Source organism: Leiobunum rupestre, chromosome 9 (assembly GCF_980474605.1).
Source record: "Leiobunum rupestre chromosome 9, qqLeiRupe1.1.hap1, whole genome shotgun sequence".
Classification (NCBI taxonomy): Eukaryota; Metazoa; Arthropoda; class Arachnida; order Opiliones; family Sclerosomatidae; genus Leiobunum; species Leiobunum rupestre.
The window spans coordinates 15,891,286-15,915,134 of record NC_143392.1 but is presented as its reverse complement, the minus strand read 5'-3'; the positions used below and the strand labels follow the sequence as shown (position 1 = coordinate 15,915,134).

The 23,849-nt window shown below is 37.6% G+C and overlaps 2 protein-coding genes across 7 annotated transcripts in view; one reads left to right on the top strand and one right to left on the bottom strand.

Annotated features, from left to right (window-relative positions):
• The window catches only part of Fhos (Formin homology 2 domain containing), a 130,508-nt gene that overhangs the window by 16,921 nt on the left and 89,738 nt on the right, over window positions 1-23,849 (top strand). For all 5 annotated transcript variants that reach the window (XM_090159251.1, XM_090159250.1, XM_090159249.1 and 2 more), the window contains exon 5: window positions 19,699-19,820. In XM_090159251.1, coding sequence (XP_090015377.1) covers window positions 19,699-19,820 — 122 coding nt within the window. The remainder of the gene's footprint in view (window positions 1-19,698; window positions 19,821-23,849) is intronic.
• Window positions 22,776-23,669, bottom strand: LOC149926658 (death-associated inhibitor of apoptosis 2-like). Of its 2 annotated transcripts, none has more exons than XR_016474060.1 (2): window positions 23,416-23,669; window positions 22,776-23,216 (listed from the first exon to the last, which is right to left on the bottom strand). XR_016474060.1 is itself a non-coding variant. In XM_090159259.1 (2 exons), the coding sequence occupies exon 2, from the start codon at window positions 23,207-23,209 to the stop codon at window positions 22,847-22,849; it is 363 nt and encodes a 120-aa protein (XP_090015385.1). In that variant the 5' UTR covers window positions 23,210-23,211; window positions 23,416-23,499; the 3' UTR covers window positions 22,776-22,846. The 2 variants fall into 2 exon arrangements, 1 of the variants encoding a protein (XP_090015385.1); XM_090159259.1 differs by having other exon boundaries at window positions 22,776-23,211; window positions 23,416-23,499.

Below are 23,849 nucleotides of genomic sequence, written 5' to 3'. Positions count from 1 at the left end.
AATATTCTTAGTTATCCTGAATACATTGATCTGGAAAATATTGTTTATAAATAAGTTAATACCCCATACAAAGTTTAATTTCTAATACATGCCTTAAAGGTCCTGTAAACGAAACTTCAGCTACCCAGGGCAAGCTCCTAATTTATTTATCTTTGTTGGCAGAATGACTTACGTTGATGGCGATAAATAAGAGTGAAAACGCGTCTTGGTCTTAAATTGAAAAATAAGTACTGCCAGAAACGATTTTAGATCCCTATTCATAATTTTCGTTATTGGGCTGCGTTTAGTAACGCGTTTTTAGACGAACATTTTCGTGTTTACATTTCTCATTTTCTAGACGCTTTAGCCCCGTCAGAAGGGGCACGGCCAACTTAGATATACTCGCGTACCCTATGTGCGAGTACGCGAGTATATCTAAGTTGGCCGTTGAAGGGGAAAGTTCGGAATATGTCGTCCCTCCCGCAAGTAAAATGCTTTGCCAAAAGGCGCTTCCAATGAAAATTGTACGCAAGAAAGGGCTAAAGCGTTTTAAGGATAGCTGTGTTCAGCGTTGCCAGACGTACCATGGCTGCGTTCATTAACTCTAAAAAAGCTCAGCGCTCAACGGTTAGCGGTTTTTTACTGAACGGGTTTTTTGGCTGCCGGGTTTGACGTCACGTTGCCCGTCCGTTGAGCAACGAAGTCATCGGCTGTAAGAGCAAGTTTTCCGTTGCTCAACGGTCACGTGACCTCGCAGCACGGAGTAAGGCTAGCTGCAGACGCCGCAACCTAGGAGCAACAAACACGAGGAGAATGCAGCTAGCCTTTAAACACGCTAAGGCAGTGTTGTGTACAAATTTCATTGGACGAGCCTTTACGCTGCACGTTTTACGACTTTTGACTCGTTGCGTCCTCCTTGTGGGGGGTTCTGTGTTTGTTGCTCTTAGCCGCAACAGACGATATTTTACAAAATTTACAACAAGCATAAAAGCGTTCAACGACAATAATTTTTCAAATACTTCGTTGAGACTTACTGAACGCAGCCAACGTGGAAGTTAGGATTTAAATAGAACTAGGCCTCAAGCAAACGCATTACCTAGCGACGCGTCCTTACCATCGTTACCCGCGTCGTTGGTAAATCCTCATCGAGCCTGCGAAATACTTCTCGCGTAAGAGATATATACTTCTGATACTATTACCTCTCGGAATAAGGAATTGTTACTCTGGCAGCGCCACAATACTAGAAACCCGCCTACCACCGAGTTAGGCCTTTGCCTGTTCGTATCTGACAGTATAACTTGACATTGCCTACCGTCCTCCGCTTAACTAAGCTTATGGGCCGAATAACGTCTTTCACAATAGCCCATTATCCAGAGTAAAGTTGACACGCCACAGTCTCCTCCCCGAAGTTTACGGGGAATTAAATGCCAGGTCAGCTGTTTTTTCTTGGCAGATAGCGGGAGATAGGCTGCGAATTTGACCCAATTTTACCGTTACGCGGATAAAAAAGACGTAAATAATGGTGGCGGAATTTCGCATTTTGTTTTCTTTCTTTTTTATTGGGCAGATATTTATATTTTATGGAATTTATAGACGGGGGACGTCTCTCAATGGTCAGAGGCACAATACACGGGGTTATATATTTATCAGGATGCGCACCCTATGGGAGAGTTTGCCAAAAATAAGAATTGGGAAATGGTCTTTTCGGAATAATGTACGTATAAACCGAAGGATTTGATTTCTCTGCCACGAGGGAAGTATCTTTATATACTGCTATTGTTATTCGCTCGAAATCTATTTCGGAATAAACAACTTTGAAGGGCTGGAAACTAAATATTTGTTTTTAAATACACCAGAAGTAAATATATAACTTTAAAAATAAGTATCCCTCTAGCTTGATATATTTATCTTCGTAGACTCAACACTCGGTTTTAAAATACGTTTCAAGGGGAAAAAATAGTAAAAAGGCAAAATACACTATAATATTCTAAAGATATTACAGCTGAGGTTAATATGGTTTTTATATAAATATCCCTACGCTAGCGTGGGTAACACCCGGGGCGGATATCATGGTGTGCTACTTATTAGTCTCTAGTTGGTGTAAGTTTTTATTTTTTTCACGGTCGGGTGTCACACCCAAAAGGGTGGCACATAAGGCGCCCCCCCCCCTCTAACTACGCCACTGTCCCTACGCAGTGTAATTTGTGACATTTTACGCGATACATTTTGAACCAACATTGGAATCCGCATCGAACCTTCGACGGTACACGTTTCTTTTTAATGACCTAGATCTAACTTATCTCGTATGAGAGGTTTTATAAACTTCTGGTATAAAGAGTTGTCGGTTGATTCAGTCTTAAGTTAGATGCCAAAAATTCTAGTTGAAAAGAAACACCGATTTTCGTTCTATTTATCTTAATGTTTCTGTCCCCATTGTGTTTCCGATTTAACAAGCGAAGTTTTCAGACTCAGCGGTGTAGGGGGGTATAAGTGATCTGCTTCAATGTAAAGTTACACCCGATTTGCAGCTCTATTATAGACACAAAGGCGGCTAAAAACCTTCAGACCTAGTTCTCATACAGAGCTATTTCAAGCGAGTGCATTCTATATAAATACTAAACTTAATAATCCTTTTAAAGTCCTCTATATAGCAATAACATTCGACTAGGGAGAAGATCATTTCACCGGGGTTACGTCATTAGAGGTCGAAGTTTAAATACCCGACGTCTTAGCAGATGGCGCCACACGTCTCAATACCAAAAAAAAATTCGATATAAAATTTTTTTGGTTTCTATTTTATGCAAATTTTCCTGAATTTAAGAGTTATTTTTTATTATAACATCACTTATAATAGTAATAGAAATAGTTTTTTTTTGTAATAAATCATCAAAACGTTTAATTTTGCTCCATCCAGTATACAAATAAACATTAAAATCTAACCTTTAATAGCTTCGCTTATAATAGTATTAGAAATAGTTTTTTTTAATTAATCATCCAAAAGTTTAAATTTGCGCCATCTAGTATACAGATAAACATTAAAATCTAACCTCTAATGGCTTCGCTCTAAGCATTTTCCTTTAAGTAATTTTGGAATCGGTCTCTTAGATCATATAATAAGGGTAATATATTAATAAAAAATTCTAAATTTCATAATAAATTATAAAACTAAATATTTGTCGAAATGCGTCGGTAACTTGCTGGCTTGTGCCAAGTTCTATCTTTATATCAAACGAGTCCTTTTAAAAAAATCCACTTTGATTAGCTCGCGCTGGGCCCTAAAAACCGGGAAAATTCAATTTATAGCTGAAGGGTGGGCGAATATACAAGGATTTTTTTCCCGCCATTTCAACGTTTGACTAGCTCTATTTCCTTAGTTTTTGGTGTATTTCCAAAAATATTTGAGTGTCGTTCTATTCGTAGTCTTCACTCCCCCCCGCGAGCATTCTTTTTTCTTTGGAACGAAGGCGAAAATTAGTTATGGACAAAATCTGAACCTACGCTTCGAAGTCATTTAGCGTAATGTTAAAAAAGGGAGCTTTCTAAATACTTTTTGATTGTACCGACAAGGCCGAATTAGTGGGCTAAATTATCTCTTTCGTACACCTCCAATCAATTAAATGGCTGCCTTAATTGCTAACTTAGTATCACTGGAAAATACTTCAGAAATGCATTCCCACGTACGACAACTAATGTTTTTACTTTGGGTTGGCTCTCGTACTAGCGATTTCCGCATAGATGGACATGGCTATCGCGTGTTTTCGACACTCTTGTATTGTGATTTTGTTCACTTAATGGATGTTTCTTAGTTTCCTATAATCGTCTGAGATGTATTCTTAGAATCCTATAAGTAGATTTATCCAGACTCCAGAGGTCCTTGGAAAATATTGTCTCTGTGGGATTTAGAGGTTAAATAATTTTAAAAGGGTTTAGTAACGGGACATAGAACCGTTCGAATCACGTGTTTTGGGATGGAAGGGAAGGAGCTAAATGAAATTCCCCCCGAAATTTGCAAGCGATTCGGCGGTCCTTTAATTTAATTTAATTTATGGGGTATCAAAGAATTTCAAATTTAATTAATTAATAAAAATCAGCTAGGCTATTACTCAAAGCGAAAGAAAAGTCCACAATAAAAAGGGGTAAAAAAAGCTAAACCATAAAAAATTTAAAGTTACGACAAAACTTACCTATGGTCCGAGGATTTCGTAAGCTTTATCATTACTTTAAATTTGTTAGGGTTTAGCTTTTTGAACCCGTTTTATTATGAACTTTTCTAACTTTTCACGTTATTTAACTTTATTATAGTCCATAAATGGATTTGATTAACTATTACCGAATGCACCCCCCTAGGCCTAAGTTATCTAAGGACGTTTAATGACTTATCCCAGGTGGCTGGGTTACAATGCGGAGGAGGATGGTGGCAAGCCCTTCATGCAACGCGAGCCAACAGCTCCCTACACTCACTATTACCGTTAACCTCTACAAGTTTTAATGGAAGGGGAAATCGAAGATCTCGGGGGAAAACCACTTTAACCTGTAGGAAGAGAACTTGCAAACTCAACGCGGAAGGAGTTGTTCCGAGTTTTCACCCAGTGCCATAAGCTGGGATCGAACGTGGCTACTCTTGATTCGGGGCGAAAATGCTAGCCACTCCGCCACCCCACTTCATATAACAGTATATTGTGAAAGCAGACGATTTTTCAATTTAGTTTCTAGTCATCAGATGGGTTCTTCACTCGTAAGAGATTTATTATGAACTTGTGATACTAGATATAAGACAGATTCAGTCCGGGCTAAATAACTCGTAGGGGAATGTGGAAGGTGCCAAAAAAGCTACGTCTACATTTCTACAATAATAACAATCAGCTAGGCTAATATCCAAGGCACCCCCTTAGGCCTAAGTCATCAAGCGACGTTTAAAGCCATCGAGTCAGGTGGCCGGGTTACGATGCGTAGGAGGGTGGTAGCAAACCCTTCATGCCACGCGAGGCAACAGCTCCCTACACTATATATTACTCAACAAGTTTTTATGGAAGGGGAAACCGGAGAGCCCGGGGGAAAACCCCTTAAATCAGTGGGATTACCCCTATATAAAAGTGGTTACAATGGGAGCTAAATTCAGACCAAACCGCGGCTAAACATTACCGAATGTATTACTCCGCCTGATGACGTAAATAGTTAAAATTACACCGTGTAGGTAGGGATAGTTGCGTATTTGTAAACCATATTATATTTTTGTAATAGTAGAAGTTCATAATAAACATATCCGAATTTATTATGAACTTAAAGTAACTATAAGACGTATTTTGTTTTCTGAAATGTATTTCAAAAAATCAACGGGAACCTGCTAAGGTACCAGAGGTGAACTAACACCGTTTGGGATCTTTCACCATGTTGTTAAAAAATCTATTTTTAAATTTTAAATGGTTTTTATTTATTTATTGATTGAACAGGGCACAGACCTTGCCTAAATCCGACCCTGTAAGGTACACAAGCCCGACCAGAGAGGGGGGAAGATAAATTAGCGCGCCCGTGAAGCCTACGGGGGGCCTTTGTTTGAACTAGTGTTGTAAGTCGGAAAATTTTCCGGAAAATTACCGAGGCCTTTTTTCCGGAAAATTTTCCGTATTTTTCCGAAAAATATTAAAAACGTTTTCATTCCATGATTTTTCTAATATATTGTTTGCAAATTTAAATAAAGCGGAATTTTCACCTCATTTTTTCTAATCTAAAAGTAAAACTAAACCTATAGACTAGTTTAAACTGGTTGAAATGTAACACTATTAATGTTTTGTAGGATGTTTACTGATATTAGTCATTTTAAATCGATAAAAAGTTTAAAACATTAAAAACCCTTAAAAAGTAATTTATGTTTAAATTTTTTATTTTTCCGATTTGCGGAAAATTTTATTTTTCCGGAAAATTAACAACCCTAGTTTGAACAAATGAGATTTACTTAAAAGTATATCCATAACTATCTCGGGGCCCGGAACTTATATATTACCGGGTCCGCGCCCGTTCTCGGCGGCCCTGAAGGTACATATTTCAAGCGAATAACATTATCAGTGTAGGAGATCATATCTCTAAGCTACTTCTGGTCTATTTCAACATTTTCTTACTGTTTAGTTTCCAGCCTTAGAAAGTGGTTTATCTCGAATTTAATGAAAGTTAACCTTTGGTTCGTTTTTCTTTTCTAAATTTGAAATCCTCAAAATCGTTATCCAAATGAAACTTGTTTTTCGTTGAAGAGTTAAATCGAGAGGTTAGGGTCAATTTTTCGTTAACTCTTTCTTTTTTTGGGGAGATTTTTGGACCTAGGCTTAAGAAGATGAAATTTCCTTCTTCGTTTCGTAGAGTGATGGCTTTGGGTGCGTTGAACCAAAGTGTGTTTTGAGAAAAATAACATGCCAGTTGGGAATCAATAGAAAGTTTAGAACACGCATTTTTAGGGTGATGTTGCGCGGAAAGTTTAAAGACCTTTTTTAGCGGTAACTTAACAGGAACTTGGTTAACTCGCTACTAAATTTCCATCGTTACTTTACAATGAGAAGCGTTGAGCGGGTTGTTATCAATTGGTTTCGTAAAAGCGGCTTGTCATTTTTATTTCAATCGGAATCATTTATTATCTTCGTACGCTTTATGAAGCTTGGTAATTAATTACTCCAGTTGGGGAAAACTTTCAACGTTGTAACGTTATGTTACGGTACACTTTTTACGAGTTTGTTTTAAAGGGAGTAGAGAGTTCCATTTTTATAGATTCACATATCTACTAGTTTTAACGGGAGCTAAGGGTAACTAAAAACCAATTAGAAATAGTGTTAGCAACTTAGCAGACGGTTTTTTAATTTGCAACTTTAAAGGGAGTAGAAAGTTCCATATTTATAGTGGATTATTACCTTATTTCACATATCTACCACTAGGTTTACGGGAGCTAAGGGAAACAACAAACCAATTGGAAATAGTGTTAGCAGACGAATTTTTATTAAAATTTTTAAAGGGAGTAGAAAGTTCCATATTTATAGTGGATTACTTAATTTCACATATCTACCACTAGGTTTACGGGAGCTAAGGGTAACAACAAACCAATTGGAAATAGTGTTAGAAGACGATTTTTATTAAGAATTTTAAAGGGAGTAGAAAGTTCCATATTTATAGATGATTACCTAATTTCCCATATCTGCCTCTAGGTTTACGGGAGCTAAGGGTAACAACAAACCAATTGGAAATAGTGTTAGCAGACGATTTTTTATTAAGAATTTTAAAGGGAGTAGAAAGTTCCATATTTATAGTTGATTACCGAATTTCACATATCTGCCACTAGGTTTAAGGGGAGCTTAGGGTAACTGGCACCGGTTACAAGATAAACACACGTGGTGTAATACAAAATACTTTTTACCCTAAAACGTGCCTAGTGGCAAAAATAAGAAATTCTTTATAAACTCCATTTGAGCTAGGAGCAACAAACACATCCCACACAAGTATAACGCAACGCGTTTTTAGACAAAAGATTTCGTGTGTACATTTCTCATTGGCTAGACGATTTAGCCTCTGCTGCCGTCAGAAGGGGAAAATTCGGAATATGTCGTCCCCCCCCCCCCCGCCCGTAAAATGCTTTGCTAAAAGGCGCGCCCAATGAAAATTGTACGCAAGAAAGGGCTAAAGCGTGTTAAGGATAGCTGCGTTCAGCGTTGCCAGACGTACCATGGCTGCGTTCAGTAACTCAAAAAAAGCTCAACGCTCAGGGGTTATTTACTGAACGGCTTTTTTGGCTTCCGGTTTTGACGTCACTTTGCCCGTCCGTTGAGCAACGAAGTCATCGGTTTTTCCGTTGCTCAGCGGTCACGTGACGTCGCAGCACGCAGTAAGGCTAGCTGCAGACGCTGCAACATACGATATTTTACAAAATTTACAACAAGCGTAAAAAGTGTTCAACAAGATCCTACGTCACGTTAGCAACGGTCTCAACGAAAATCATTTTTCAGATGAACGCAGCCCATAATTATGGTACAATTCAATAATTCTAGCTTGGAATTTGGGTCGCACCAGAATTTTAATAGTGTGCTATATGGTACATCTTTTTGTAATAATGTTATTAGGGTGTACCATATTTTCAATAATTCTGATAGGGTTTACCATATTTTCAATAATTCTGATAGGGTTTACCATATTTCCAATAATTCTGATAATGTTTACCATATTTCCAATAATTCTGATCGGGTTTACCATATTTTCAATAATTCTGATCGGGTTTACCATATATAGGGTTTACCATATTGTCAATAATTCTAATAGGGTTTACCATATTTTCAATAATTCTGATAGGATTTACCATATTTTCAATAATTCTGATCGGGTTTACCATATTTCCAATAATTCTGATCGGGTTTACTATATTTCCAATAATTCGGATAGGGTTTACCATATTGTCAATAATTCTAATAGGGCTTACCATATTTTCAATAATTCTGATAGGGTTTACCATATTTTCAATAATTCTGATAGAGTTTATCATATTGTCAATAATTCTAATAGGGTTTACCATATTTTCAATAATTCTGATAGAGTTTATCATATTGTCAATAATTCTGATAGGGTTTACCATATTTTCAATAATTCTGATAGGATTTACCATATTTTCAATAATTCTGATCGGGTTTACCATATTTCCAATAATTCTGATAGGATTTACCATATTGTCAATAATTCTGATCGGGTTTACCATATTTTCAATAATTCTGATAGGATTTACCATATTTTCAATAATTCTGATAGGATTTACCATATTTTCAATAATTCTGATCGGGTTTACCATATTTTCAATAATTCTGATCGGGTTTACCATATATAGGGTTTACCATATTGTCAATAATTCTAATAGGGTTTACCATATTTTCAATAATTCTGATAGGATTTACCATATTTTCAATAATTCTGATCGGGTTTACCATATTTCCAATAATTCTGATCGGGTTTACTATATTTCCAATAATTCGGATAGGGTTTACCATATTGTCAATAATTCTAATAGGGCTTACCATATTTTCAATAATTCTGATAGGGTTTACCATATTTTCAATAATTCTGATAGAGTTTATCATATTGTCAATAATTCTAATAGGGTTTACCATATTTTCAATAATTCTGATAGAGTTTATCATATTGTCAATAATTCTGATAGGGTTTACCATATTTTCAATAATTCTGATAGGATTTACCATATTTTCAATAATTCTGATCGGGTTTACCATATTTCCAATAATTCTGATAGGATTTACCATATTGTCAATAATTCTGATCGGGTTTACCATATTTTCAATAATTCTGATAGGATTTACCATATTTTCAATAATTCTGATAGGATTTACCATATTTTCAATAATTCTGATCGGGTTTAGCATATTTTCCATAATTCTGAAAGGGTTTACCATATTTTCAATAATTTTCGAACCCACTAACATTTTACTATCGTGAAAAAGATTATTTTCAATGAAATCTTGACGTTCTCAACAGCAATTTTTCGTAGTTTGATCTTGAAAATTTTTAAAAGCTCACCAAACTCTCATAATGCGAGTGAAATAATTTTGTGAAGAATTCAATAATTTGGGAGTTCGTATACCATAAGTTCTTTTTTTTGACATCTAGCAACGCAGCCTGCTGGCGTGTTTGTTGCTTCTAGATTTGAGACACTGCATCCGAAGTCTGTTCGTTTCACGATATTTCTTATCGGGTTTTTTAGAAGCCTAACGTATAAATGCGGTCATAATTTGCCATAGAATGATGATTTTTTAACCACCGTCCTTATCCCCGCGGAATAATATTTTTTATTCATTGTATTCTTACGGATATACGTTTTTCGAAGACGTTTCACAGAGGGCGTTGTTTAGGTAATGGCGACTTACAAAGTGAGGCGCATTTTCCCGTTCAGATTCGCGAAGCGTTTAATCCTTTCAAAGAATCCGTCAACACCCATAATAAAGTTTTTATTTATCGCGATGTCCAAGAAGGCAATGACACGAAGAACAAATTCCAAGGATTTTTAGTTATTTTGAAGTTTAATCTTGGGTTTAATGGAATCGTAAATTACGCGGTAGTTTTTCCCCTTATTTCGATACGGTTGAATTAGAAATTAGAAATCAATAAAATAACGGTTTATAATAGCGTGTAAGTTTTAGAGTTTAACCAAAACTTTGGCACCGTTTTCGCAACAATAAATCAATGGATTATGCGGATAAAATAGACCCCTTCGTTCTACTTTCACATTTTAAAGAATTAATCAGTTTTTTTTAATAAAGAATTGAGTACAATGTGAATTTTATTGAAATTTAAAAGGAGTAGAAAGTGTTATGGAAATTAGGGGTTGAAATTGTAGGGGGAGGTAGTGGCTTATGACCCCTGCTAGTAACTTCAAGCTTCCGTCATAGCTCAATCTAGCACCTTGAATTAATAATATAGCTAGCACCATATGTAACATACTAACAATAAGTATGACAATGAACGAGATTTACAACCAAACTGATTTTCATAGTTATTGCGTAATCAAGATGTTTTCTCAGCACAGAGCCCTCTAGTGTCTAAAATACGCGAGATTTCCGCTAAGCCGAAATATCTGGTTTCCGATAGATAGGCGGAATATTAGGCTAAAATGATAAAAATTAAAAAATGGTTTTTCTCGGCGCCACGAGCTCATGTTTTTTTATCACGCGTGATTCGCACACGGTCTTCGAAACAAAGCCAAGGCCCCTCGCGACTCCAGAACGTGCTCTCCGATATTAGGCTTACATTTTTATTAAAAAGTAGTCTTTCAAAATGGTAAGTCGGGAGTCCAAGTCACAGCTTGAAGAGAGTATCAGTGCCGAAAAAAGGTTCGGTTAGAAAATTAGCATTAAAGCAATATGAAGTGTCATACTAATTTTTATTATGTTACTTATGCTAGCACGTAGTAGAAAATTTAAATTACTACTGCAAGGACTATAGAAATATCATCGGGAGATAAATACTCGCAGCAGGATTTTCCTCTACGTTCTAGATTGTCGCGCCACGAGTGAGCAATGATGGAAACTGTAATTTCAAATCCGCACTTCACTGTCTTCACACTAGCCAAATCTGTACTTTAAATATTGCAGTCAGTCAACAGCGCATCTAGAGACTAGCGGCAAAAACGTGAAATTCATTTATTCGTCATCGACCGTTCTACTTTAAATTTCCCCTAAATTGCAATCGAAATATAATTTATCAAACCCTGATAGATTTAATTCCTGGAATTTAGCGTTTTGAGTAGCGTGAGAATCGAGTGAGATTAGTCCAAGAGGATTATATTATCCAGGAAGCAATCCCCCATTTGGAAATAGCCTACCAGGACACTTGCCAAAACTCGCGCCACGGAGGGCTTAGAGAAACGTGCCACTGCATATCCTAGATTTTACAAAAAGTCTACCGTTCTTTCCGCTTCATTTTTAACTTTTTTTCCACGGGCTCAAATACTATATATTGTTTCTCTCTCGAACTCTGAAAATATCTTTCGTCGTCACCCCCAAAGTACACCCCTGTTACGGAACTTACGAGAACGCGGGGGAAAAACTAGAATGCAATTTAAAATCGGAGTGAACGCGAGGCGAAGCGCCAAGGCTTAAGTGAAACAGAAACCAAATCATATACGAAAACGTTTGGGTGGAGGAGGGATGTTGGCGAAGATGAAAAAAAAGAACGTTATAGCGTTTGACTTTTTGGTATGATTTATGATAGGAGATAGAACTTATCCTTCCATGTTTTGTTAACTTAAGGATGTTGGAAACCGAGGGATAAGTCTTAGCGCGAGTCGACTGTACCCCTATGATGCCGTTTACAGCGCCATCTAGTGGAAGCTGAAACCGCCGCCCTCCTTACGCAATATTTCAAAAAACGTTCGTTGTTGAACTTGTTGGGGGGGTTCGGGCCAAGGCTTAAAATTCTTCGTTTTTACGAGATTATTACCGCTTCGTTTTGAAAAACGCGTCGTTTGAAAAACAATTTAATTAAGCACTTGTTGGGGGCTTCTTTTGTAATGAATTGATGTTCGCTTTTAATAACAGGTGTTTTACCCATTATAAGAAACTCCAACCAATTAAAATAGTAGTTAAAAAATGTGTAATTTGGAAAGCTAATTGCGACGCTTTTGATATTATTCAAAAAAATTCCAAGGTCGCTTCGAAAGAAACCGTTTTTTTTCCCTCGTAAAGTCGAAAATTATCATCTTCGTACAACCGCATAAACGACATTATTATTTTAATTGCCAAGGTCGCGGTATCATCCCCTTTCTCTTTCGAGTCTTTTCAGAAGTTGGAAATTCTATTGAAGTTTTTATTTAAATTCTTTTCTTCGAAGTTGGGAGCGATGCTTAGACGTACTTTCAGTTTTCCATCATTCCTATTTCTCTCGACTTCATGATAGAGCACCTTCTATCGTCAGCGCATGCGCCGTTTCTAAGGCGGCAGCAGCTGGGAAGCGCGACGGTGGTTGTGTGTGGCGAAAGAGAGGCGGAGGCGGCAGCCAGCGGGGGGGTCTGGAAAGGAATCCCTACTATTGGAAACTCTAGCGCGGAAAAAAAGGACGCGTTTTCAGTTAGGAAGCCGGTGGCTAGTCGGCGCTACGCGCGTTAGTGGTTGTTCGAGCGAAACTAGTCGCAAGGTGCCCCGATAGAAACAAACTCTAGTCGTTCGACTCTGCCGCGTCGTGGCGGGCTCGCGAAGTTTACGCGGCACAACGACGAAATGTGTCTCTACGTTCAATCTGAGGATTAAATCCAGCGAAAACGAATGAAATATTAAAACGAAATGGCAACGTTAACGTGTCGAGTGCAATATTTGAACGATATAGATCCATTTTCGGCCAGCACCAACTTTCCCGAACCCACTAGGCCGCCCCAGTACGTCTTCAACGTGAACATTCCCTTGATAAATCAAATCGCCGGCGTTCATAGGTGTCTGCAAGCTCCGCATAGAGTGAGTAGTACACGATTTTTTTGCGTCTAAAACGTTAAAATGCATCGGAGAGGACCCGAATTTACGTTGACAATAACACTGTCGAATTATGAAGACGTGTTTCGCGAGTGGGCCGGTCCCTGGGGTGCTGTTATTAGCATCGCGAAATGGTTGAATGAACCCTCGTAATTCTCGTAATTATTTCATTTATTGTTCTTAAACGTTTCAATTCGCTCCAGTAGCTTCAAACAATAACAAAGCCGGCTTTCTTTTGTATATGGCCTTATCTGATATTTTGACAGTGAACTTGAAATGGCTCTGTTAGCCAGAATTAACAAATTTGTACAAACATTAACGTATCGAAGTAGCTAAGCCTATCTGATCCTACCCCATTTAAATCTTATCTTCTTCTGCCACACTTTCGAGGCCTATTTTATTTGACGTTTAACCTTTAGCGTTTATGTAGGTCTTGAGGTCTTTTCCTTAATTTATTTCGACGTAACAAATCGTACGATGTTATGGTGTTATTGATTGCGGGAATGTTACGTATTTAACAATGAAATGAATTTATCTTTTTAATAATATAATATGAACAGGAAATACCTAATAGGGAATAAACCGTTTATAAAAATTCGTTACGGATGTTAGGGAGAGTTTTCATTTTGCTTCCTCTTATCCGTCATTTTTATATCGCGTATTATTTTCTGAAAATATTTTTTACGAAATGCGTGACATTTTAATTATTCTCGTCATGATTCTATTATCTTTAATTTAAATTAAATTAATCTTAACGGTGACGTACTGACTTTTAAAACTCACGTGGCCTTAAATCAACTAAGAAATTTGATAAGATCAGAAATATTTAGATTATGTAACTTAAAACTGATCGTTGAGAGGTTTCTGTCAGCGGCTACCGCGCATTGAGTCATAATCAAAAGCTTTCTATTATATATAGCGTCATTTGATACTTACGACGTTAGTGGAAAGAAATATAAATGTTAATTATGGCCTATTTTTTGAATTGTCACTTATGGAAAGTGGAAGTAAAGGTAATTTACAATTAATACAGAAACATTTTAACCCTATCTGAAAAACTAGTTCATCGTAGAATGACTACGCGAAAAAGAAATAATAAAAACTGTTTATATTGCTTTTACCCTCACCCAGTTTTACAATAATCGTCTGAAAACAGTGGCGTAGCTAGGAATTGTTAAACTAGCCCTCTAGAAAACAGTGGCGTAGCTAGGAATTGTTAAACTAGCCCTCTAGAAAACAGTGGCGTAGCTAGGAATTGTTAAAATAGCCCTCTAGAAAACAGTGGCGTAGCTAGGAATTGTTAAACTAGCCCTCTAGGTTTATTTTTATGACCCCTTAGAATTATTTGGGAACTTTTTTTTTACTTTATGGACCCCCTTAGAAGTATTTAGAGGCCTCTTAATTTTATTTTTTGGACCCCCTTAGAAGTATTTTGGGGCCTACTATTTTTCTATATTTTTGACCCCTTAGAAGTATTTTGGGGGCCACTTAATTTTATTTGTTGGACCCCCTTAGAAGTATTTTGGGGCCTACTATTTTTATATATTTTTAACCCCTTAGAAGTATTTTGGGGGCCCCTTAATTTTATTTGTTGGACCCCTTTTGAAGTATTTTGGGGCCTACTATTTTTATAAATTTTTGACCCCTTAGAAGTATTTTAGGGGCCTACTATTTTTATATATTTTTAACCCCTTAGAAGTATTTTGGGGGTCCCTTAATTTTATTTGTTGGACCCCCTTAGAAGTATTTTGGGGGTCCCTTAATTTTATTTGCTGGACGCCCTTAGAAGTATTTTGGGGGCCCCTTAATTTTATTTAACAATGCTATAATGCTAGCAAAATATGTGAATTTTATCCTAACAATTTATTTTCTACCTGTAATTAACTTCATTAGAATATCAAAAATTTAACAGTGAACTTCCAAAATATTTCTCTAATTTAGAATTTTTTGGTCCCCCTTTGGCTGAATTTGGGGGTCCTCTTTAAAATTTTTAAGTTAGGGAAAGGCAAACCTGGCTTACCCCCTGTCTAAAAAGGGTATCAGCGTTCCCACGAGATAGAAAACCCAAATTTATCACCGAAATTTAGTAAACGTTCGCAACCAGTGTGGTCCCAAAAGTGACACATTCCTCAGCGGAACGTAACCCATTGCCACCCAATGTTCAAATAATTAAAGTGTATAACCCGACTTTATTACACTGCTAAATCCCCAAAACATTTTCCAGAGAAGCAAAGCAAAAAATAAGGTCTATAAATTAGATTTTTACCCCTATACACCCCCTGCTAAATTTCTTAATACATTTCGGGGTTGTTTAGCTTCGGACGGGACCCTCGGAAGGTGATGGTTTATAACCGTAGACTCGGGAAACCGCCTTTGATAGAGGCGATCCTTAAGCCTCGTCCGCTGGCATTGTAAATTGAACGGCATCGCCTATCTACCCGCTGACCTTGATATTAGCCAGTCTCAGTCGGTGAGAAGACGATATTTTTTAGCCCTCTTCTCGCGGCGGACTCGAAAGTTGCACAGCCTCGGGCGACCTTTGCCAACATTCGGGAATATGTCTATCCCCGCAGTTTGGGATCGGGCGCCGCCACCCCCTCCCTGGCTTCCTTCCCCGGGCGACTCTTTGGACGAACCCCCCCGTGTGTTTCATCTTCCTCGCTTTCGCTTTTACTTCATTAAAACCTGATATTAAGGAAGACTCGCAGACTACGGCGGATCGAGTGAATGACACTAGCCTCGATTTCGGCTATTCTTTTTATTCCCACCAACCCATCACCAAAAATTGGCAGATGTTGTAGCCAATAGACGTATTATAGAAATACATTTCAGCATAAGTAACGTTATAAAGATAAGTATGACCTGGGTTGTCGCAATACCTGGGAAATTAGGAATTCCTAGAAAAGTCTTGAATTTTAATAAGGTTCTAAAAGTCGGGGAATTTGAATAAGGGTCGGATACTCGGGGAATGTGAATATGGGTCGGATACTCGGGGAATGTGAATATGGGTCGGATACTCGGGGAATGTGAATATGGGTCTGATACTCAGGGAATGTGAATAAAGGTCTGATACTCGGGGAATGTGAATAAAGGTCTGATACTCGGGGAATGTGAATATGGGTCTGATACTCAGGGAATGTGAATAAAGGTCTGATACTCGGGGAATGTGAATATGGGTCTGATACTCAGGGAATGTGAATAAGGTTCTAAAACTCAGTGAGTGTAAATATGGGTCTAACACTCGGGAAATTTGAATATGGGTTTAAAACTCAAGGCATTTGAATATGGGTTTAAAACTCAAGGAATTTGAATATGGGCCTAAAATTTAGGGAAATTGTATATGGGCCTAAAATTCAGGGAAATTGAATATGGGAATAAAATTCAGGAAAAACTCTGGAAATTTGAATAAGGGTCGAAAAGTCAGAGAGTTCTAACATCAGTGAAACGTCAGGGAATTTAATTTAGGTTGCAAATAGCAAACATTTACTAAAATATTGGTTAAAAATACAACTGTTGGCCAGTGGCGAATACAGAAAAAAACTAAGGGGGGGGGGGGCCCTAAACGACATCTTGAGCTATGGGTGTAATAACAATTCATCAAGTCAACTGCAAAGCTTAAGCGTCAGCGGGGGGGGGGGGGGGGGGGTGCCACCCATATGTATCCGCCACTGCTGTTGACCTAAAATAAGTCAGGGAAAATCTCTTCTAATTTCTTGACCGAAACTTTGTTTCGACTCTGACATTCTCGGCAAGCACCGACTTGGACTGGCACTCGAACTGAGTAGCGTGTTATCGTCCTTGGCAGTAGTTTATTTCGCCTTGGGCATATTTAGACACTAGGGGGATCCGTGCTGAGAACCAAAACTTGATGGCGCCATAACTCAAAGAATTAGTTCGGTGGCAATTTTTCCTAATCGACATATTTATTGTTATTATGTTCTGGGTTGCCTGATTTAAATCAAGTCATTTTAAAAAAATTACTTATGATTTCAGGGATAATTGTTTTTGGAAATGTGTATTTTAGTCCGAAATTTTAGAATTATTTTAAATACTGCGAAATTATACACGTGTAATATCTTCGCCTTCACAGAAAGCGTGACTGATATTGTTGAGTATTTAATAAACAGTATATTTTTTAGGAACTATGATTTTAAAAATCTTGAAATTACTTTGAGAATCCTAAAATCAGTTCTAAATTCTAAAAATCAAGATAAAAACCAGAAATCCGTGCGAAAATCATTCCTAAAATCTCAAAAGTCAAGATAAAAACCGGAAATCTGTGAAAGACTCAGTCGTAAAATCTCAAAAATCAAGATAAAAACCGGAACTCTGTGAAAGGCTGTCATAAAATCTCAAAAATCGAGATAAGTAACCGTAAATCAGTCCTAAAATTTCAAAAATCATGATACAAAACCGTAAATCTGCGCTAAAATTTGAGATTAAAGTCCCAAAATCAGTTTCATATTTCTGAAATCGCCTTCAGATTCAAATCCCGTCCACAAAGTTCGCAAATGTCCGACTTCTGGGATATTATGAATTTCTTTTGTATGTAAACAATTATTCAATCGATTAAGACATTTTTAATTTTTGCATTGTATCGCAGTTCCTAGCTTATCTTCATTTGTATTCCATTGGATAGAGGGTTATTTGTGAATAATGCGCTATTCATAGTGAAATTCGGATTCGTTATAGACCTTGTCCTGTCTGTCAAAGGAAATGGAGTTTCATTCAATCTAGTGACTATTGTTATTCTAATAGATCGATACAGAAAGTGAGTTTCCATTCCCCCCATGCTCTACAGGGTGTTTCAAAAGGTTTCCTACGATGAGTTAAAAGAGCGCCAGAGAGCTTCAAAGTGAAAGTGGCGCCTACTAGCCCCTAGAAGTAGGCTGCAACAAGCGCAAAACCAAGCGGCAGGGACTTTAAATACTGTTTAAGTTTATTTTTTTTACGCTGGTTACCTCGATTTGTTTACAATTTTTTTTTTTACCTATCACACGAACCCAAACCTTAATGTTCGCGTTTCCCCGCTGCTTGGTTTTGCTCGTGTTGCAGCCTACTTCCAGGGGCTAGTATAGGCCACACTTTGAAGCTCTCTGGCGCTCTTTTCACTCATCGTAGGAAAATGGGAAAAAACAGGCATACTTCTCAACTCACCCCCTACAACTCCTTCACATTTTTGCATAGCCTTTTGAAACACCCTGTATATCAATGTTTCGCAAACTGTGTACCGCGGCACTATTTGGGAATGAAATATAAAGTGCTAATATCCCGTAGGGCTAAAATGTCTAGCACGTAAACCATATACTGTTTATTTAGGCTTTATTTTAATGCTATTTATTTGTTGTGGGTAGACGGCGAGCACATACTATTTTGATTATAAATTATATTCCGTTTTCATTTGAGATTATGTATTTTTAGTTAAGTCTCAAACTTTATTCCATTTTTCGTGAGTCCTGCTGCACAATTTTATTTTAGAAATTAAACCTGGGGGTTTTTCGCTAACCCCCCCCCCCCCAAAAAAAACACAGATTTGTGCCCCCCCCCCCCCGCCATTAGGAATTAGGCGGATTTTTTTCAAAATCAAAAGGGTTCCGCCATTCAAAAGGTTTGGGAACCACTGCTCGATAAAGTGAAGACTTACTTCCCCTACCGTCCTAGGTCACAACGCTCCGTCGTCTTTCCTTTAACTGGGGATAGTGGGAAAAGAGCACGTTGTGACGTAGGGGAAGTGAGTCTTCATAAGACAGGGGAAACTGGTGACACCAGGATTTTGGGGTTAGAAAGAGGAGGCCCCATTTTTTTTACTTTTTGGACCCTTAAAAGGAATTTGGGGGCCCCTTTTAATTTCCTAGGGCCTCTTTTATTTTCCAGGGCCCTTTTTATTTCATAGGACCCCTTTTATTTCATAGGACCCTTTTATTTACTAGGACCCGTTTTTTCCTAGGTTCCTTTTTATTTCATAGGACCCTTTTATTTCCTAGGACCCCTTTCACTTCCCAAAGCTAGAAAATATGGGGATCCGTACTAAAATGCCAATTTCTATGCTCCTTGTCATAACTTTCTACAGAATTTCAAGGAATTTAAAAGTTAACCTCCAAACCATTTCGTTTAATCTAAATCTTTTTTGCCCAGTGGTGACTTGGGGACCCGTTTTAGCCGCCACTGAGGGGGAAGGTAACTTTCACCCACTAACTTCTAAAACTGACTTATAAGTAATAATTAATACCCGGTTAATTATGTTTTTAAGAAAACACTAATTGTAATAATAATTTTATTACGTATAAATAATAATTAATGAATCACATTGAACCGGTCATCCATCACGAATAAATGGACTAAATGAAATGATAGGTCAAAAACCAGATTAAAACTGCGAACAATCAAACGGTCAAACCTCGTTGTAAATATTTCTTTCTCATTGTCATGTTGATAAGAGGTTGAGAAAAGGTCGAAAATCCCCCCCTCCCGGTACAAATCTAATTAAATGTTCATTACTGGCATTATTACGGCGCGTGCTAGCCATTCATTTACTCCGGTTACCGACGCTGTCGCCGACCCTGGCACCCTTCGAAATGCCCCCCTCCCAAAACTAGGCCTAATTCTCAATTGTTTAGAAACCAAAAAAACTCTTCCGAGGTGCAATTTGAATGATTACGTTTCCTTATGAAACCGGAATTTTTCATTTATTATTTTAACCATTATAAAATTGAACATTTGATCATTACAGTTGGATGACAGTGCTCTGCAAATTTACAAATATCACGATTCGGAGGGGGATTATGGAAATTATTTGGACCTCGAATCGACCATTGACGAACAGGCCGAAGAATTCGATGGATTTTCGCAACAGTATGTGTATTTTTTATTAATTTATTTTAACTTATTAGATGGTGTTCCCTGAGTTCTCTCGAGTGTGGTGGCGGAGTGGTTAGCACTTTCGCCTCGCAGCGAGAGGAACCGGGTTCAATCCCAGCTTGTGGCATTGGATGAAAACTTGGAACAAGTGTTGAGTTTAACCGAACTCTTCGATTTCCCCTTCCATAAAAACTTAGGTTACTGTTCTAGGATTAAAAGTGTACACTTTCTACTCTTAATTAAACTATTCCTCTTTTCTGGGGCTGAAAGTGTACACTTATTACTGCAAATTAAACTATTCTCCGGTTCTAGGACTAAATGTGTACATTTATTACCGAAATTAAACCATTCTGCGGTTCTAGGACTAAATGTGTACACTTATTACTGTAAATTAAACTATTCTCCGGTTCTAGGACTAAATGTGTACACTTTCTACCCTAAATGAAAATATTAATGTGTTCTAGGACTTAAGGTGCACACTGTCTACTCTAAATTAAAGTAGTCACCCGTTCTTAGGCTGTAAGTGTACACTTTTTACTGTAAATTAAAGTATTTACCCGTTCTTGGGCTAAAAGCTTACAATTTTTATTGTAAATTAAAGTATTCGCCAGTTCTAGGAGTAATAGTGTACACTTTTTACTCTATATTTAACTATTCGCCTGCTCTAGGAGTAATAGTGTACACTTTACTTTAAACTATTCAGTTCTTCGGCCACTAAAAGTGTACACTTTCTACTCTATATTAAACTATTCGCCTGTTCTGGGAGTAACAGTACCCTTTATATTTTAAACAATTCGTATGCCACTCTAATAGTGGAGCTAAAAACTGTATCTTTAAGCAGACGATGATCAAATCCTATTAATAGGAGTAGGAAGTGTAGCCTAAATCCCTGCTGCCCTTGTCTAATAACGTACGTCGTAGAATAATTATCAGCACTTAAACAGACGAATAGTAAGCTAAAAAGTGTACACTTTTAATTCCAGAACAAGCGAAAAGTATTTGCCTTTTAATATTAGGGCGTATACATTTTAAGTTAAAACAAAATGTCCGCTTTAGTAAAAATTGAAGCAACGCGAAAATCGTCTATAATTACAAAGTTCAAAGATCCCAAATTTTATTGTTATTTAGTTTTGCCCACAAAATAGACGTTCGTAAATCCAGTTTTTCAACACGGCGTTATTTCTGCTTCTACCTTTTCTCGTGATTATTAGGTTGGATTATTATTAAGTGGGACTATTTTTAATGACGTGTATACGGTAATTACCGCTAGTCAACGAGAGAGAGAGAGAGAGAGAGAGAGATATCGTTGAGTCATTCGCGACGTATGGAAAACGCGAAAACATCGGTAAACAATAATAAGCCGTAATTTTTCGAGCTAGATGTCGCCTCCTCCGTATAACAGGTGGGAAGTAACGACGGCGTCGGCGCCTTGTTGTCGGGGATTCGGCACGGGATCAACCTTCCTGAGAAAATAAAGTCGCTCCCTGTTTTACCCTGATTCTTAGGGGACCGTTATCGTCACGATTCGCTGTTACCTACAAACGCGTCAAATACCCCGCTAAAATGTACTTTCTCCATCTCTAGAAACAGACTCCATTGCCAATCGAAGTTGACTACAAATTATAGGTTTCTTTTTTAACGTGACCCCCGTAATTGTCTTAGGACGTAGCTACTATAATTAACAATACTGTAATACTATTTTCAGATGACGCTTCTAAAATAGGGGAGGATTTAGGCAAGGTTTTTATGGGCTGCAGCCCAGGGCCCCGTTCAACCAAAGGGCCCCCTTCGCGGCCAAAGCATAAAAATAATTTAAATTTTATAAATTTATTTTTCTTAAAAATTTTAATTTTCCATTTACCATCCAAAATGCATCCGATTCACCCAAATAGCGTTGTTAATTTTCCGGAAAAATAAAATGCGGAAAACTTTCCAGAAAATTAAAATTGAAACGTAAATTACTTAGAGAGAAGGGTGTCTATCCGGTGATTGAGAATTTCATTCTCAATCACCGGATAGACACAAAGAGCTTGGCTCCCGCCGTTCACCCGCGCCTATCCCGTTCCTCCCCCACCCGCGCCTCTCTCTCAATCACCAGAATTTCCAATCACCAGAATTTCCAATCACCAGAATTTCCAATCACCAGAATTTCCAATCACCAGAATTTCCAATCACCAGAATTTCCAATCACCAGAATTTCCAATCACCAGAATTTCCAATCACCAGAATTTCCAATCACCAGATTCTCCCGTTCTCGGGTTGCTTTCCCCCAACCCCCATTCACTGGATACTTTATCTCTCGTTCACCAGCTCCTTTCCCCCATTGCTTTCACCCCTTCTAATCACCAGTTGCTTTCCCCCATCTCTAGGCAATAAAAACAACCATAATTGTTATCTCTCATACTATCGATCCCAATCGCTAGAAATTGGCTTTTTCCCCATTCGCTATAAATCGCAGCAGTTTGCCAGAATTAGTTTTATCTCTCCGAAATAATTAATGTACCCAAAATTGGACCGCCAGTTTATTATTCTTTTTAGGGGAATCTCTATGGGAGTTTAACATTACAATAAAGCTAAAAGGTCCAGTTTGGGGTACATTTGGTCCGAAATGGGGTACATAGGGCCGAAAATGGTGACTTTGGTCGTTTTTGGGGTACATTTGGTCCATTTTGGTCCATTTTTGGGTACATCCCTGCTTTCCCCCATCCCCATTCTCCAAAATTAGTTTTCCTCGCGCAGATATCTGGAGATTAGATTTTTACCCGTTTGCTTATCGCTTTCGAACCCCTTAATTTCTAATCTCTAGGCAATAAAAACAAGTTATTTACATTTAATTTTTTATTTTAGAACTTTGTTTTACATGTTAGTAGGTACTATCAGATATTCCATTAGATGGTTATCTTGTACATTACACAATTAAAACAAATTAAAGTAGTTAAGTTTACAGGCATTTAAATGGGGTGAAACGATCTCCTGCAACTTAATTTAATTAAAAGTTCTAACTCACGTATTTGTAGTGTTTAGCAACAGTATCGTCTGACATCCGAGGGACAGTTACAAACGTCTTCTTCTGGTACAGGTGAGAAGCTTTTGTCAGAGACCGTAGTTGCTTTTGGCGTCGGGGGAATGTCCCATTCTAGCGAAAGGTACTTTTTTTCCGATGGTGAATTATCCCTAGCCGGACAGTTTGGAAAGAATCTAGCATGTTCAAGTTCTGGTACGTCTCCTGATTTCCATCCTTCTAATACGCCATGGCATTTGTAACATCGTACTTCATCGCCCCGCTGAATATAGTAGAATCCAGCCTTCGCCAGTTGCTCCTTAGTGACGTGCGGATTTTTCCAGTGACGAAACGTTTCAAGTCGATACACTTCAATGTCCATAGCTGATCTAGACCAAATACGTTCTATAGTTTCAAATGATACATTCTCTAAGCCTACATTTACCCCTAAGTCTACTAAACCTAATTTTATCAATATGGTTAAATTTCTACGCTAAAATTATCAATATAAATGCTTTTTTCAATATGCAAATTGTTTTAAATATGTCTAAAAATATAGTCTATTACCAAGAAAAAATAGTTACTTACTTTATGGGTAGAAATCCTTTGTCAAGCTGTAGAAAAGACTGAGCGAACCGTCAGCAGGTCTTTACTCGTCAATGTGCCGTAGAGAAATGACGCACGGAAGATTAATTTATTCCTATCTTGTTGAGAATAATTCATCACGTGATCTAAACTTCAAATAACCCTCAAATTCTATTGGCTGTCTCTCTCTGACAGTTTAAACTGCCTCTAATGATTGACGGCACATATTAACCCACTTGAGTATTTGGAAAAAACCCTTTGCTACTCAAGGAGAGTTTTGGAAATACCACGTTGACGATATCAAAATCGAGCTCTCACTTGAAAATGTTTACGGAAAACAATCCTCTTGGAAAATTGAGTTACGTAGAAGATTGCTAAAAAATGGCTATGTGTTAAGTTTTTTTCAATAATGAGTCTTATTTTTTACATTTTAAAGT